The sequence below is a fragment of the Onychostruthus taczanowskii genome, unplaced genomic scaffold (genome assembly GCF_017590055.1).
Source record: "Onychostruthus taczanowskii isolate IOZ18803 unplaced genomic scaffold, ASM1759005v1 scaffold22, whole genome shotgun sequence".
In the NCBI taxonomy this organism is placed as follows: Eukaryota; Metazoa; Chordata; class Aves; order Passeriformes; family Passeridae; genus Onychostruthus; species Onychostruthus taczanowskii.
In genome coordinates this window covers 11,562,441-11,577,017 of record NW_024499462.1, presented here as the reverse complement: position 1 = coordinate 11,577,017, position 14,577 = coordinate 11,562,441, and the positions used below count along the sequence as shown (strand labels likewise).

The following is a 14,577-nucleotide window of genomic DNA, read 5'->3' as shown; positions in this document are numbered from 1 at the left end:
TTAAAGGCTGTGGGCTTGAGTTAGGATCATGATTTGGGGATACTTAGCTAGAAGAGAGTTTTAAGTTATGCTTGCTTTTGTGTTGTAAATGTTTGGGAGTTTTTTGCAGAGAGAAAAACTTATTTGTTGATGTAACAAAGAATTCTGCTAAGGCTGGAACTTTCTAAGATGAGGAGTTTCAAATTTGGTTTCCCTTCTTTCTCATCTTGACATTGTATTTGAAATGACTTTGGGTTTTTTTTTCTAGCAAATAAAAAATGATCCTTGTGACTCTGTAATTAACTACACCTTCCCCTCCCCTCCTTTTATGGAGTTTTCTTTTCCAGTAGCACAGCCGTGCCAGGACAGTGCTAGATGGTGGTGCTGTTCTGCTGCTCAGCAGGTGCTAGGCTGTTCTTGCTGTTCCTCCTCTGCAGTGCCAGCGCTATGTCCAGTTCTCTCAGCTGTTTCAAGAAGCCCCGGTTTGGCAAGATGCAGCGGTGCCTTGACACTTGCTCAATGGCATCCACCACTGTCATGTTCTTGTAAATCATCAGGTAAGCCAAGACCAGTGTGGCAGAGCGGCTGCGGCCCATGGCACAGTGAACCAGCACCTTGCCTGTGGAAACAGAGGGACACCATCAGAGCTGACACTGGGTGATCCTTTCCTCTTGACAGTGAAGGTTTCTGTAGTGCCCCTGCTCTCTTTGGTGTTTGACTACCCTTGCAGCACTCGATAAGCCTCTCTTACAGCCTCAGTTTTCTCTTGTGTGAAAAATCTTACAGCTGAACACCATCTACAATAGGGCTGATCCATTTAATCCTGCACCAAATATCATTTTATTTGTGGACAAAGCTTGCAGAGAAGGCCTGGGGGCTGCATTGAGTACCATAGCAAGCCCTGCTGCAGCTTTGACTTACATGCCTCACAAACAGTGTGTATGTAATTCTGTGTTTGGGAATAATAGCCGAAGCACAAGGGTGTGGGAGGGTTTGGTGTGTTCTCAGACCATCCTTCCATGACAATAAATGGAATGTATGGGGGGTGCCTTTCTCAGTTCTAACTAGACACAAAAAGTAACCAAATCTGATTTTGGTTTTTTGTTCTGGCAATAATGTCCTTTGAGATCATCACTTGATGCCAGTTTTGGAGGGCAGAGGATAAAAAAGGCCATAGGGATATAACCGGGGGGTGGAAAGACACCACCCCTTACACTATATAGAAAAGCTTCTGTAGAAGTTTCTGGCTGGCACCCTGTTGTGTTGAATGCAAATAATGTTTTACCACCACCATCATCTGGGTGTTCTAATATGATCATCTCCTTGCAGTAGGAGCCTGTCTCATAGCCTGTGAGTGCAGTCTTTGCCAAGAGTTTTCACCTCTGAATAAACATGCTACAGTTTAACTCTGTGACACTGCCTGGCTTAACTTAGGACTTCCAGAGGTAGAAAGTCATTGGCTTTGGATAGTAACAAAGTTGTAAGTCAAAGTGGAGCCTTCCCTGTTAGCAGTATCTGGGGGAGGTGGAGGAAGAGAACAGTAAGTGGGCTCAGGTCTGATTGACAGGTTTTGAAACACTTCAAAAGATTTCCAAAAATGATTCAAAGCCCTCAAGGGGGTCTCAGAAAAGGCTGAACTGCTGAAGGAAGTAGATTTGGAGCACACTCTCTAACACCCTGCTAAGCAGAATTGCCACAGGAGAAAAAAATAAAAACTGTGCTATCAGGGCCAATAATAGTTTATCTCTGTCAGCTATGCCTAGTGAGAAGTGCTGGGTGCAAAGCCATGGCTCCTGCCTGTTAACTCCTTTGCTTCCAGGCACAAGAGGGTGCCTTGGCACAAGTAGCATTGCTGTGTAATGGATGCATCAAGAACTGCCAACACTAAAGGATTAATGGTTACAGTCTGCATCCTAATCCCAGCAGATAGTCTTTGAGGCATCTTGGCAAAATTCCAGTCCTTCTGATAACTAAAAGTGCCTCTTCCTCTCCTGGAAAATGATAATCCATTCTATTATTACTGCAAATATTTGAAGTGGATGAAAAGACGCATTTGTTTAGCCCTTCAGTGCTTCTCTTTAGTGCTTCCCACCTTGTAAATCTGTTGCTGTTGAGGTGATAAAATACATGATGGGACAAGGAAAGCTTTGCTTTGTGTGGGTGGCAAATGGAGGAGACCTAGGAGAAAATACCGTTTCTTATTGTGTTAACAAAGGCAAAAAATGGCTGTACAATCTTCTGAAGTGTCCACTGGTTTGCAGAAAAGGAAGTCTGTCCTTGGCTGTGTGTGAATAGTCAAGAGCCAACTGCCTGTTACAGCAGAACACTGACACTCTTCTGCAGAGCCACGTCCCTTCTGTACTATTTTGTAGTCTCTTCCATTCTAATATAAGGACACTCTGAACCCTCATTCCCCAAAAGGGAGTCTGCTCTTGCAGTGTTGGGTTCTGACCACTTTTATCTTCAAGGTGTGCCAGAATATGCAGTATCAGTGCACAGAGACAGAGGTCTGCTGAGTGGTGAGATCTCTGAAATACTTTGTTCACTTGACTTGGGGTTTGTGTTTCTTGAAAATTTGTGTAGATGCAAATTCTACTTTTCCAGAATCATTTGGACCAAGAATGTTGAGGTCTTTGGTCAAAAGCCTCAGGTCTTTGTAATTTTCTCATATGTTTCTTCCCACTTAGCTTTCTTTAAAATCTCTGTCTTTAGTGTATTTTCCCCAGACATTTTAATGTGAAGCGAAAATGCCATTCCCCTCTATACTACATTTTGAGGAACTAAAATTTCAAGGGAATGAGTATTAAATCTGTAGCTTAGTAGGAAACCTAAAAAATTCTTAAAAGAATGTCTTCCTTTCATGTTATACAGGCCTCACTGATAAAAATTTTTAGCTGTTCTATGGTCTGAATTGCATGTTTTGGGAAAGCTTTATGCCCAGCTGAATGACAGCATGCATAATTGTGACTCATTAGAGTTTGTCTCTAAATCTTACTCTTATAACTGTTCTTATGTCCATCAGCCCATGCTTAAACCCTACAAATATTATTCTGATCAGGGAGTTTCTTCATCATCCTGAACATTTTAAATGTTAAGTCAGAATTAGGACTGTTTTGACAGCATCCAAATTGCCAAGCTTTCTGGTCTGTTTCAGAGGGCCTTCTTCGTTAGAATGACAACTTGTTTCAACAGCACTGACTGTTGAGCATCTTCCCAGCAAAAATCATTATCTGAAGACATCTATTCAATGAATCTGATCATTTGGCTGAAGGTCATACCCCAGATACAGCCAGAACGTGATACAGCCAGAGTAAATTCATTAACACATGGTCACACAAGCTGAGGATTTTTCCTTTCTCCCCCTTTCCCCTCTCTGCATTTGCTGAGTTCTAATACAAAGCAGCAAAGCAATGCAAAGGCGTTACTGATCAGAAGTATTTTAGCACCACACACTGAAGTCCCATGTCATTACCACTGCAGACAGGTGCTTGGGTACTTCACGCAAAATCCTGTTCAGGAATCTGGATGCTCTTTGTCAGTCAGGAAGGTGTACAAAATATAGCCTAGCCTGTTCATTTGGCACTTGAAATGCAGAACACCTTTCTGCACTAGACGTGCATTCACAAATAACACATTGATGTTGCTGGAGGAGAGCACTAAGTACCTGTAGTCTTTTCTTCCATTGGAGGCATCAGTCCACACTTTAGTCTAGCTTCTGGAGTCATTCTATTCTGTGAATATGTATTGGAAAGTTCTTGTCATGCTTTAAACTTCACTGTCTTCCTGGGCCAAGCATAGTGTCTTCACACATGTCTCTGGCTGGGATAAGAGGTGTACATAATACATTTTACTTTTCCCTCTGAGAAAGCTAAGAGCTTGCTCTTTTTCTTCATGAGTGTTACAGTAGGTCTTAATCAGAAAAGATCCTAGCTGACTTGTTTAAAAGCCATTTGAATGTGGCAGAAATTACTACAGCTACAGAAATCACTGCCATCTGTAGTATCTACTTGAGTGCAGATATTTTTGTTTGATTTGTTTTGTTTGTTCACCCTGTTGGTCTTCAGTTTGGCTTTGTGTTCCAGGCTGGTGCTTGCTACTGTCTCAGGACTTCCTGGACTTTGATGTGGTTTTGAAACAAAAAGGTGAATATCCCTCCCATCTCATCCTTTCCCCCTACAATATTTATTGGGAAGCAAGGCTTTTTTTCTTGCCCTTGCTGCTTCCCTTGTGCTTGTTTCCTTACCTCAGTGCAGCAGACTGAAGTCTTATGGGAACAGGAGGGTGGTGGGAATGAGGAATTCTGCATTTCTTATTCCAGCTACTCCAGTCTGACACTGACCTCTGGCCTCCAGCCACAGCTAGACATGGGTGTGTGCTAGTTATCCTCTGCTTTCCAAAGACTGTGCTTCAGACACATTTTTTTAAAATGCTGGGTATCTTTCTTCAGAAGCAAGTAAGCTCCTGAAACAGTTTCTCCTGCTATTAGGACTTTGATTTTTAAAACTGATCTGCTTTCAAAGTTTTCTCCTGAGCAAGGGAAGGGACTGTTGTGTGGACTGTACTTGTTGAAAGGGTAAAATTGTAAAGACCTGGCTGGCTATTGGAAGCAAGTCAGGTAGTAACTGCCTGCAGCTGATCTAGACAGCCAAGAACAGAAACTTGATATGTGACCCTCTGATATTAAGGTCTCTGTAGGTCAGCAGGAAAGTTTTAAGTTTCTCAACTGGTTTCTGCTAAAATATCCTGCTGAGATTTTTTTTACAAGTATGTGAGGGGAAGGAGTAGGAGTAATATTGAAAGTCAGTGTGAGGCCTAGGCTGCAGCACTTCACATCAGTGTAAAGCTTTCTGATAGAACACTGCTGGAGATCAGCAAATAATGAATTGTAGTAATCAAGCTGAGAAATTACAAATACTTTAATGAAACATTTCTAGTTTACTGCTCTCAGAGCTGTATCAGTTCCCTGCTGCTTTGAAGATGGCAGAGAAATACATGTTACAGGTTGGGGTAGATCTGATGGTCAGGTAGGAGGGGTGGTCTCTATATTTACAGAGAGAATCTAATGGTGCAAAGCGTGAAGCTTTGATGGAATGATGGCATGGAATGTCTGAGACCACTTGTGTTCTACTCCCACCACTATGCAACTAATGTTCATTAAACCTGTCTTGACAGGGACTAATTAGGAAAAGGTGGGAAAGACAGCATGTTCATGGCACCTAGGCAATTTCCAGTTGTCTGACGTGTTTTTGAAGAAATCAAAACAACAAAAAAATCTGTCAGGCAGGACCCCTTGATACAAGCTGTGATGAGAACTTTCACAAAAGTGCTTGGGATGGTATTAGTGAGAAGGGTCCTAAATACATCACTGCCTTCTCTTAAACCAGTTCCCTACTACTAGTTTTATTGTCTCTGTTAAATGTATTGGACTTGTTTCATTCCTGCAAGGTTGAATGCCATGGAACTATGCTTTTAATTAGCTGTGGTAAATATTATACCGGTTTGAACCATTTTCAGCACCCTCCTTACTTCTTTCATCCTGAAGTGCATTATCAATGAATTTGGAAGCCGAATAAAAGAACTGGCTGAGGTTGAAAGTGGGGAGATCATCTGCTTCCACACCATGGTACTCCACGGTCATGCTGTTGTAATACTGCGGTCCCGTGTCCACGTTGCGCTGCCCGTGGGCCGCGTTGAGGATGTGGGTGAATCCCGCCTTCTCCAGGCTGTAGCGATCCAGTGCGGTTTTTCTGGCAAAACAAGAGCTGTCATGTAACTCAAGAAGCTTCTTCAAAACTACAAAAAAAAAAAAAACCTTAAGAAAACCTCTGATTTGGTATGTTCTAAATGTTATTGAAACTGATAATGCTTTAACAATGCATAATTTACCATTTTAAGCATCTTAAGATATTGTCATTCTGTTTGAAGCTGTCATGCTTTTTGGAGTTCCTAATTATCTCCCCCAGGTCCTTAGAGCATGTTGAACATGGATTCACTTTCCCCTTACCTTTGCACATAGGCAATACTGGCTTCAATCCATCTTGTACAAGAAGAAACTTGAGATACAGAAAGAAATAGAAGGAATTAGCTAAAGTCAGAAAAGGAAATCAGTGGCAGAACTTGAAATAGGACCCATGAATGCTGTTCTGCCCTTCTGTCCTATCAAATGATATTGCAGAAGTTACTGAGTTTTTCTCCATTTCTATAAAAAATAAATAAAATTTTAAAATTCCATCCCTGTGTGAATATAACTTCCTATCACAACTCCATTTTACTGTCTTGTTTGGTCAAACCAGTGGTCTAAAGCAAAAAGAACTATATAAGGAAATTGGATATTAGCCTTCAGAGGAAGTTGGTATTCATATATTTAGCCAAAGGTTCTCATTTATTCTTGTCCTCTCTTCCCTTGGACAAAGGAAGTCAGAGAAGAGAGGAAAGCTTAGATTTGTACATTCGATACCCACTGTAGGTGCTTGCTTTAGGATAAAATTCCAAAAAATGTAGAGTTCATGGCCAGGCATGTAAAAACCTTTTTTCTTCCATTCCAGAAAGCTTTTATTTTGTGAAAATTTTGTTCTGAAAAAGCTGTCAAGTTGCATTAGTGCCTAGGAAAACTACAAAGCTTTTTACCAAAAAAAAAAAGGCATAACCTTAATTCTGTTAATATATTTTCACATAACTACTGCATGATGTAAAAAAGCTTTTTCCAAACAAAAGCACCTCTCTCCATGAATGTTTCCTGAACACTTCCACATGTAAATGTAGCTGCTGTCACAGAGGACATAGTGGTGGGCTACCTGCTGTGTTTCATAATTCTAGTGGTGACAGCCCACAATAGCTTGAAGTTGACTGCCTTTCCAAGCTCTAAGTCAAAACCCCCCTCTGAGCAGTCAAGGATCTAATGATTAGAGCACTTAACTGGGATATGGATACTGAAGGTTTTACCTATACTTGCCCTTACTTAAATTAAGCCCATGATCATTGGCTGTTCTGAGTAAATATTGCCCTGCAGATATTCCTGTCTGGTCAGGAATGATAACGTCTTGACAGTACTGGTTTTTTTGCCATGAAATAATGCCACACATCTCTTGTACAATCATGTAAAAGTTAAATAAAAGCTTCTCTTAGTGTGGTGATGCCTACCTAATAAGTTTAGTAGACCCTGGAGCACAGAGAAGCAGCAGCATCCTCCTGCTAATGTTGTAAGTTGCCACCTTCACCTCATGTTAAATAATGCTTACTCCTTCCTTTTGTGTTCCTATAGCAGTGATTGACTGAGGAAGACTTTCTTTCTTCTCCCTCCTTTTAGGAGGTTTTGTGCCTTAGGATTCCCTGTATGTACACATTGCCAGCAAAGACACTTCAGCTCTATACCGAAAGGATGGAGAGTACTTAAAATAAAACAGGTTAAACGTCCTGGCTGAAGTGGTGCAGTGAATAACTACTGCTCTTCATTTTGATGTCCTTGAGGTGAGCTACACTTCCTGCTTTCAAATTAAGCTTGTCTTGGTTTTACCTCCCTGATGCTGGAATAGAGAAAAGGTGGTTTTCATTCATCAGACTTGGCCCGAAGCATGTATCCTACAATCCATGCAAGACTGAGGGCTTCAGGTCAGAGACCCATGCACAAGGAGAACCCTTGCAAGTGGAGAACTACATGCTGAGGAGGAAGTAGGACTGCAGAGTAGCTAGGGTCAGTAGAAAACCCAAGTTTTTGATGGACTGTACATACTGTCACATTTTGGCTTTTGGAAGCACTGCTCAGGTTAATAAATAGCATTAGAATTAAATTATGAGGTTGTTCTGAGCAAGGACAATGTCAAACAATAGGTTACAGCCATTAACATTTGACACTTGTTTTTATATGAAATCAAATTTTCCTGTTTCCTTGATTGGAAATTGCCTTTTGACACAGTAGATGCAACTAATGCATTTTTCTGACAGTCACACAGTCTTGTTCTGTTTCCTACGACCTGATTTTGCAGTGTTGGGTGGCCTCAGTTTTCAAGCAGGTATTCAGAAAGAAGGGATACTGTCTTTGAGTAACTTGCATAAGCAGTCAGCTCAGCCTGGCCAAGCTCCTCTGAACTTCCCCTTCCATCTCCCAATCTTGCCTGTAGCTGAATTCTGTGAGTTTGAGGCCCAGGATGGAATTAATCCTCCTCCTTTTTATTTAATCAGTTTAATAATTTTGCATCACAAATGCATTAGCAGTTGTTTTGCCCTTGACCTGTGGGAAGTTGGGAATATGCACATTGTTACTCTGTTTGCTCTGTTTGTTTCCCAACTCCAACTTGGGCTGGAAATAGACTCAGAAGCAGCAATGTATCAACCTTGAATGGTGTTGCAAAAATTAATTATAAATGCTCAGATGTAACTATATCATCTTCTGTGAAATAACTTTTTTTTTTTTTTTTTTTTTTTTTTTTTTTTTTAAAAGCAAATTACACATGTGCCAAGGAATTTATGCTCTGTTTTCCTCAATGCTTGGGCTAGGCTGACTTTAAAATGTTATCTGCTTTTTAATTATGCTTGATAGGCAGACTGATTTGGCAATATCCTTTGGACTGAATAGAACCTTACCCAATGGAATTGTTTTCTTTATTATATGGATGTATATTTTCTTTTTTTCTACTGACATTGCTAACCTGAAAAACTACCAGAAAATGAATGCTCAGTGCTGAGCACTCAAATCTGTTAAGTTCTCCACATTTTCAGTGGAATAGCTATCACTCAAAATGTGTGTAAGTGTTGTAGAACCTGTCAGTGGAAGCAAGACCTGAAATACTTGCCCTAAGTGGAGCTGGGTCAGTGCAGGTCCTGTGGCCACGTGGCTTTTGCATCTGCAGGCCAAGGTAGTGCACACAGTCTGTAAAGGTCAGGCACCTTTCTTACAGCAGATATCCTGGACACTTTTATCTATGGAAAGCTTTTTCTAAAGTTTCTCATATTGTTGTGTGGAGACATGAAGAAACAGTTGTTGTGTAATAGAAAATAGGGTTCACTGGACTGCAAGAGGTGCTTGCCTTGGGCTTCAGAATCTGCATCTTGTGAAGAAAACTGAAGTGACACTTAGTCTTTTTCAAGAGCAAGAATGCTTGGTTTCAAACCTAATATGGAGATTAGAAAGTACTTTAGCTCCTTCGTCTTTCTCTCTGTCCCCCCTGTCTTGTACTTGATAATTATATTTTCATAAGAGATTTTGCTACTGTTCTTTGAAAATTTTTCCTCTTTTTTTTTCCTTGTAAAATCTTTCCACAAAATCTAGGCCAAGAGCCCAGCTGGACCACCACTTGTCATACTGGCTCAGGTTTACCTGCTTTTTACCTCCTGTCAGCCAGTACTTTGTATTTTGATCATAAACATGACCCGGCAGAGAGAGCCTGTGCTGAGACTGACACTGCTGTAGTGTAGCAGTTAAACCTAGGGTCAGGCTGGCTTTGCAGCAGCTTGCTGGCCAGTTAGCAGAGCAAGAAACAGCCTGGTAAGGCCCCAGGTTTGGGACCTGTGTGCCTGTAAATGGAAATGTTACTGTGCCCCTCGACATGTTTGCTTGGACTGCCCGTAGCCAGCAGTGAGCTCTGGCTTTGTGGGAAGGACTGATTGCTTTCCATCCTCAGCTGAGTCTGCAGTGTCAATGCTGTTGTGAAAGCACCTCTCTGTACACTGTAACCAGAGCCTGTGGGGCTTGCTGTGTTTCATCATGCATGATCCTTCTGATTACACCCCAAGGACACGGGAATGCTCTTGGCCTTCCTTGCAGTTTTTACCATGCCTGAGGTATCAATACTGTAGAGGAAAGAGAGAAATAAATCAGGCATAAATATCTGTGAATATCTGATTGGTTGAGGTTACTAATAGCATAGGATTGTTCAGGGCTATATGAATCATTACCTTATTGGAGGATTTATAACTCCATTTCTAATTCAATTTTGACTGGAAAAGGCATCAGTTTGCTCACTATCAGAGTGTAATAGTCAAGCTAAGAATGTTCTTCTTTTCCCCTCTTTGGGTGCTGCTGTTTCCTATTAAATTGTGATTAATTCTTCCATTTTTGTGATTATGGTTGAATTGTAAAGAGGAGTTTGCTACAAATGCCAGTGTAGGTGAAGCTGTAAGCACTTGGCTATTCTTGCAATTGTTTTCATTTTGTATATCTCCACCATCTGTGCTATTAGCACTTGATTTCCTTTTACATGGTGCAGCTGTGGTCTCCAGTGTCTGCCTTGAATATGTTCCCATGCAAGGAAGGTGAAGTGTGACAGTGGGAGATAACAATGAAAATTTCAGTGTAATTCAGTTTAGTAAGAGATGCCTGTGCCGATTACTCCTATGTAAAAGCTCATCAGCTCTTCAGTTCAGAGCACATAAACTTATGCTAAAAGTTAAGTATACCTAGAAGTCCTTTTCTCTATGTTAAGCAAAAGCTCAGTGCTTTGCTGAATGTGACCTTGCATTTACTGTAGGGCAGATGGACTCATAAACATGTTTTTAAAGTTCTGAGGCAAGGGGGAGTACTTTGATGTGGGAATCCCACCTCAGTGGTGAAAACTGGACGTAAAATCACTTTCACATATGGATATATTGATACTGACAGACTCACCAAAAGGGGAAACTGACCCAGACAAAAGTGTCATCCATTTTCAGATGGTTCCCAAAAGACTGTTTACTTATCTTGGATTGTGCAAGGGCAAGTAGAGGGCCTGTCTGAGACTTTATCTGTGCCTGCTGTCAGTTTTAGGGCTAAGTTTCATAGGATTGATAGAAAGTGCTGCAGCAAACTCTGTGTTCTTCTGGAAGAAACAATGTGTAAGTAGTTACAGCATGAAAAAGAATGCTTTCTTTCAGGTTGCTGTCTCCACTGTAGCAAATCCCCTCTCTCTTTTCAAAAATACTGTCATAACAAGCTTTAGTCCCAGCTGCTTTTGTTAGAAAGTTGCCCAAATCAATGGAATTGGAAGAGAGGGGAAAAGAACTTGCAGGCACGGCAGCCTGCACCTTCACACACAGTATTAAGTATACTGAAAGCAGCTAACAAAGGGAAGGTAAGTGGCTCATGAGGAAAACATAAGTACACCTAAAGGAAGGGAAGTAATCCTCCAAAATACCTCAGGACGTGTGGGTAGAACAACTCCCTCTCCAGGTAAGGTAGCACTTTACTGGTACTGCTCAACCAGATGACTGGTGTGCTTATCAACTTTAAGTAGAGCCAAGTCTCTTAAACTTCATGCAAAGGTTGTGCAATGCAAACATGTTTCAGTATAGACTGTTAAAGCCACAGATTGACATGACCCAGATTGACAAAACACCAGGAAATCTGAGGCAACATGTTACTAGGAGAGGAATCGCCTCTCTCGAACTTTTCCATTTTCTTAAGCACTAAAGGAAAGCTTGATGCAGGATGATAATTTACCAGATGGTCAGTGTCAGAAAGAAGCTTGCTGAATATAGGCAATATTGACACTTTCTTAAGAAAATCTGGCAGTTCTCCCTCCTGAGGAGAGATGTAGAGAATTTCCAATAATACTGACCCAATTTTCCTTGGTAACTTTAGCACTGAGGGAGTCTGGAGATAGTGTAGCATTGTATCCCCTTTTCCTTCTGAGGTGTTGCTCCATTTCTCTGGGTACCTCCTGCTCAGTGTGCATTAAAAGAATTTTTAGGTACCACTGAAAACACTGAGCGGGGTCATCAGAATATGGGGTAGAAAAGATTTAGTATTTCATTTTCCTCTAGCCCGAAATGGTGGATGTAGTTTTTGTAAGTGATACAACCTAGACAGAGGAAATAGCTCTCTGCTTTCTATACAGCAAAGGCATCAAGCACTCATGCTGTCATCAGTCAGTTCTTGGTCTTGGCTTCAGTCACTCATCAAATGTTAGAAATCACTGATAGACAGAGATGTTATATGGAGAAGTGTTACTTGTCTTGGAAACCATTGGAGCATTGAGGTTTACTGTCCAGTGTTAAAGATCTGATTTTCTGGATTGTTAAACTGCTGTGACAATTGGCAGGTTCTTATTCTACCCAAGTGAAAACTCTGTCCTCAAGAGCGTTGTTATAATCTAAATCTGTATTTGCTTCTATTTTTATATGATTAATACTGATGTAGATGCTACGAGTTGGTAATGCTAAACGGTGGGAGGTAGCTGTCTTGTAGCCTGAGTCCCATCTGGTTTTTTCTAGGTTAGTGTAAATTGTTTTTTTACTTAGTCACTTGGAAAAAGCCATGCTGTATTGCTTCTCTGCAGAAAGGTAAGAGGAGAGAATGAGTTTTACTTATGCATATATTTCATGTTTAGTTATTTATCTTAATTATCATGCACTCCAAATTGTGGGTTTGGGTTACTCATCTTCCTTACCTGCATCAGTTCTGAAGACCATGAGTCATGGCAAGGCACAGGCACAGACCATAGCTTTTGTGAATTGCAAGCTCAGTTCAGCTGCATACCCAGAAAATTTTTCATACTTAACTTGTAAAGAATTGCATTTCAGAAGACTTCTTTTTTTGTGGGAGGAGTTTGAGAACATGGCAAGACCTGAAATTGTGATCAGGCCTTAAATCCTAAGGAGATCTAGTGCATGTTTAAGAGGAAAACAAATTGGGAGGCCTTTGTTTTCAGCTGAAATATTCTTTGAACTTCAGAAATGTGGAAGCCTAAACATCATCTCAGGTAATAAGGCCATAACTGAAGAGCTGCAAGAAGAAACTGCAAGATGAGTAACTGTCAGAGACTTTGCACGTGATCCCAGTGAACCAAGGTTTGGAATTTGCCAGTAAAACTGCCTGTGCAAGCAGCCAGGTGGCCAGTGAAACAAAGGAGAAAGACAAGGCTGCTTTCTACCCCTTTAGAGGACTTCTAAATATGAGGAGGATACATGCAAACACTAATCCTGGTATCAACTGAATCAAAACCTTGGCCAAGAGTGTTTTATTCCTGTTGCTGGGCTGTGTCATACAAATTCCAGTATCTGGTCTTTAAAAGCCCTTGGAACTTGCTGGGGGAAAATTTCAATTGGAGCTGAACACAGCATGTTATATTTTGAGGCTTTGATTATTCTGGGTCTGACAGGCTCATAGCGATTTCATTGCCTCTGGGCAACATCTGCAGTGAAGCCTCATAACAAAGGGATGGAGTGGCCTCACAGGGCTCCTTGATAGCCTGGGTTGCATTAGAAGGAAGATGTGGTTACGTAGTCAGGGTAATTAATTAGCATTTCCATAAGCAGTCACAAGTCCTGTTAACCTTGTAAATGCAGGAGGTAGGAATGAAGCACAGATGTGGAGGCTCTGAAGAAAAACTGCATGTGTGTGTTCATTTGATTTTGTTGATGAGTTCCACCAAATTCTTTCAACATCAACCTTAATTTAGCACGGATAAAGATGCAAATGCACCCAACATCTGTTCATGGCTTGTGGCATCTCTTTGGCCTCCAGTTCTAAAGCAAGATCTTAAAACAATACAAAATCCCTGCCACACTGAGGGGGTAAGCTGTTGGTCAGGAGTAAGATATGGAGCTGGCTCCAGGAAAGATATCAGGGTCCGTGGACTTTGCTTATTTCAAAGCAAATTTTAGTCAGGGTAGTGAAAGCCTGCATCTTGCATGCAGACCAGTTCTCCTCTCAGATTTTCTGCCACGTCAAATTTGCCCTTGCCTGGATAACAATAGTTGTGCTCTTTTGGGGAGTCCCATTTTCTGGTGAAATTTCATTTCTGGTCCCCCCAACCTGCTCCTCATTTGTTTTTCCTTCTCCATTGGTTTTCTCATTCTTTTGTCTTGTCATGGTGGCAACTTGTTTTCCCTTGAAGCACCACTGGTTTCCTCTTGACTTAAGACCACTCCTCAGCAGAAACACACTGCCCAGCCTGACAGGTTATAGCTCTAGGTACCTCTCAAGAAGTTGGTAATTTTGTTCCTCTGGTTAGTTTGTATGAAGTGCTAGGTGTGTGGTGTATTCAGAGTCACGCCTTCTAGCTTTTACTAAATTACAAGGTGTAAGAAGCCACTGCTCCAGGAAGATTACAAGAAAGAGTCAGTGACTGCTGTCCTGGGCTGAGAGACTGACGTCTTGTCTGGTTACATCCCTTTGCTCAGCAGGCACAGCTATAGCTTCATCACAGAGATTGGAGGAAAATTATTCTAACAGCTTAATTCAGAATAATTCTGATGGCGATTCTAAACAAGGAAGTAGGAAACAAATGCCAGAAGAGGCTGTTCTTTATGATAAATCTTGAGTTAGAGATATCTAATAGGAGGGGCAGGGCAGGATGTGGAGAGAAAAACTCTCAACCCCCTTTTCTTCCTGAATCATTTGGATAGGCTGTTCCCATGGTTTAATTTTTTATCCCACAGAACACACGCACACACATACTCTCTCTCCCATCCCTATCTCTAAAAGTGGGAGCCTTGGCTTGGTACAAGACCACAATTCTTGTGTCTTTCTGTTGCCTCTGGCGCCACAGAAGTAATTGGTGGATGATATTAGGATTCTTGTAACTTTCAAAGCTGTATATCTTTCCTCTTTATAAGCTGGCAACAAATGAATTTTAGGACCTTTTAAAAAGTTATTGAGAACTTTGGAGCCACTGGGGCTCCTAC

At 41.2% G+C, this 14,577-nt stretch overlaps 1 protein-coding gene across 2 annotated transcripts in view; it reads right to left on the bottom strand.

Annotated features, from left to right (window-relative positions):
• Positions 1 to 300: 300 nt before the first annotated feature.
• DUSP29 (dual specificity phosphatase 29) overlaps positions 301 to 14,577 on the bottom strand; it is a 48,295-nt gene continuing 34,018 nt past the window's right edge. For both annotated transcript variants that reach the window (XM_041404719.1, XM_041404718.1), the window contains exons 3-4: positions 5,506 to 5,726; positions 301 to 598 (exon numbers count right to left, since the gene is read on the bottom strand). In XM_041404719.1, the coding sequence (XP_041260653.1) occupies positions 351 to 598; positions 5,506 to 5,726 (469 nt within the window). In that variant the 3' untranslated portion in view covers positions 301 to 350. The remainder of the gene's footprint in view (positions 599 to 5,505; positions 5,727 to 14,577) is intronic.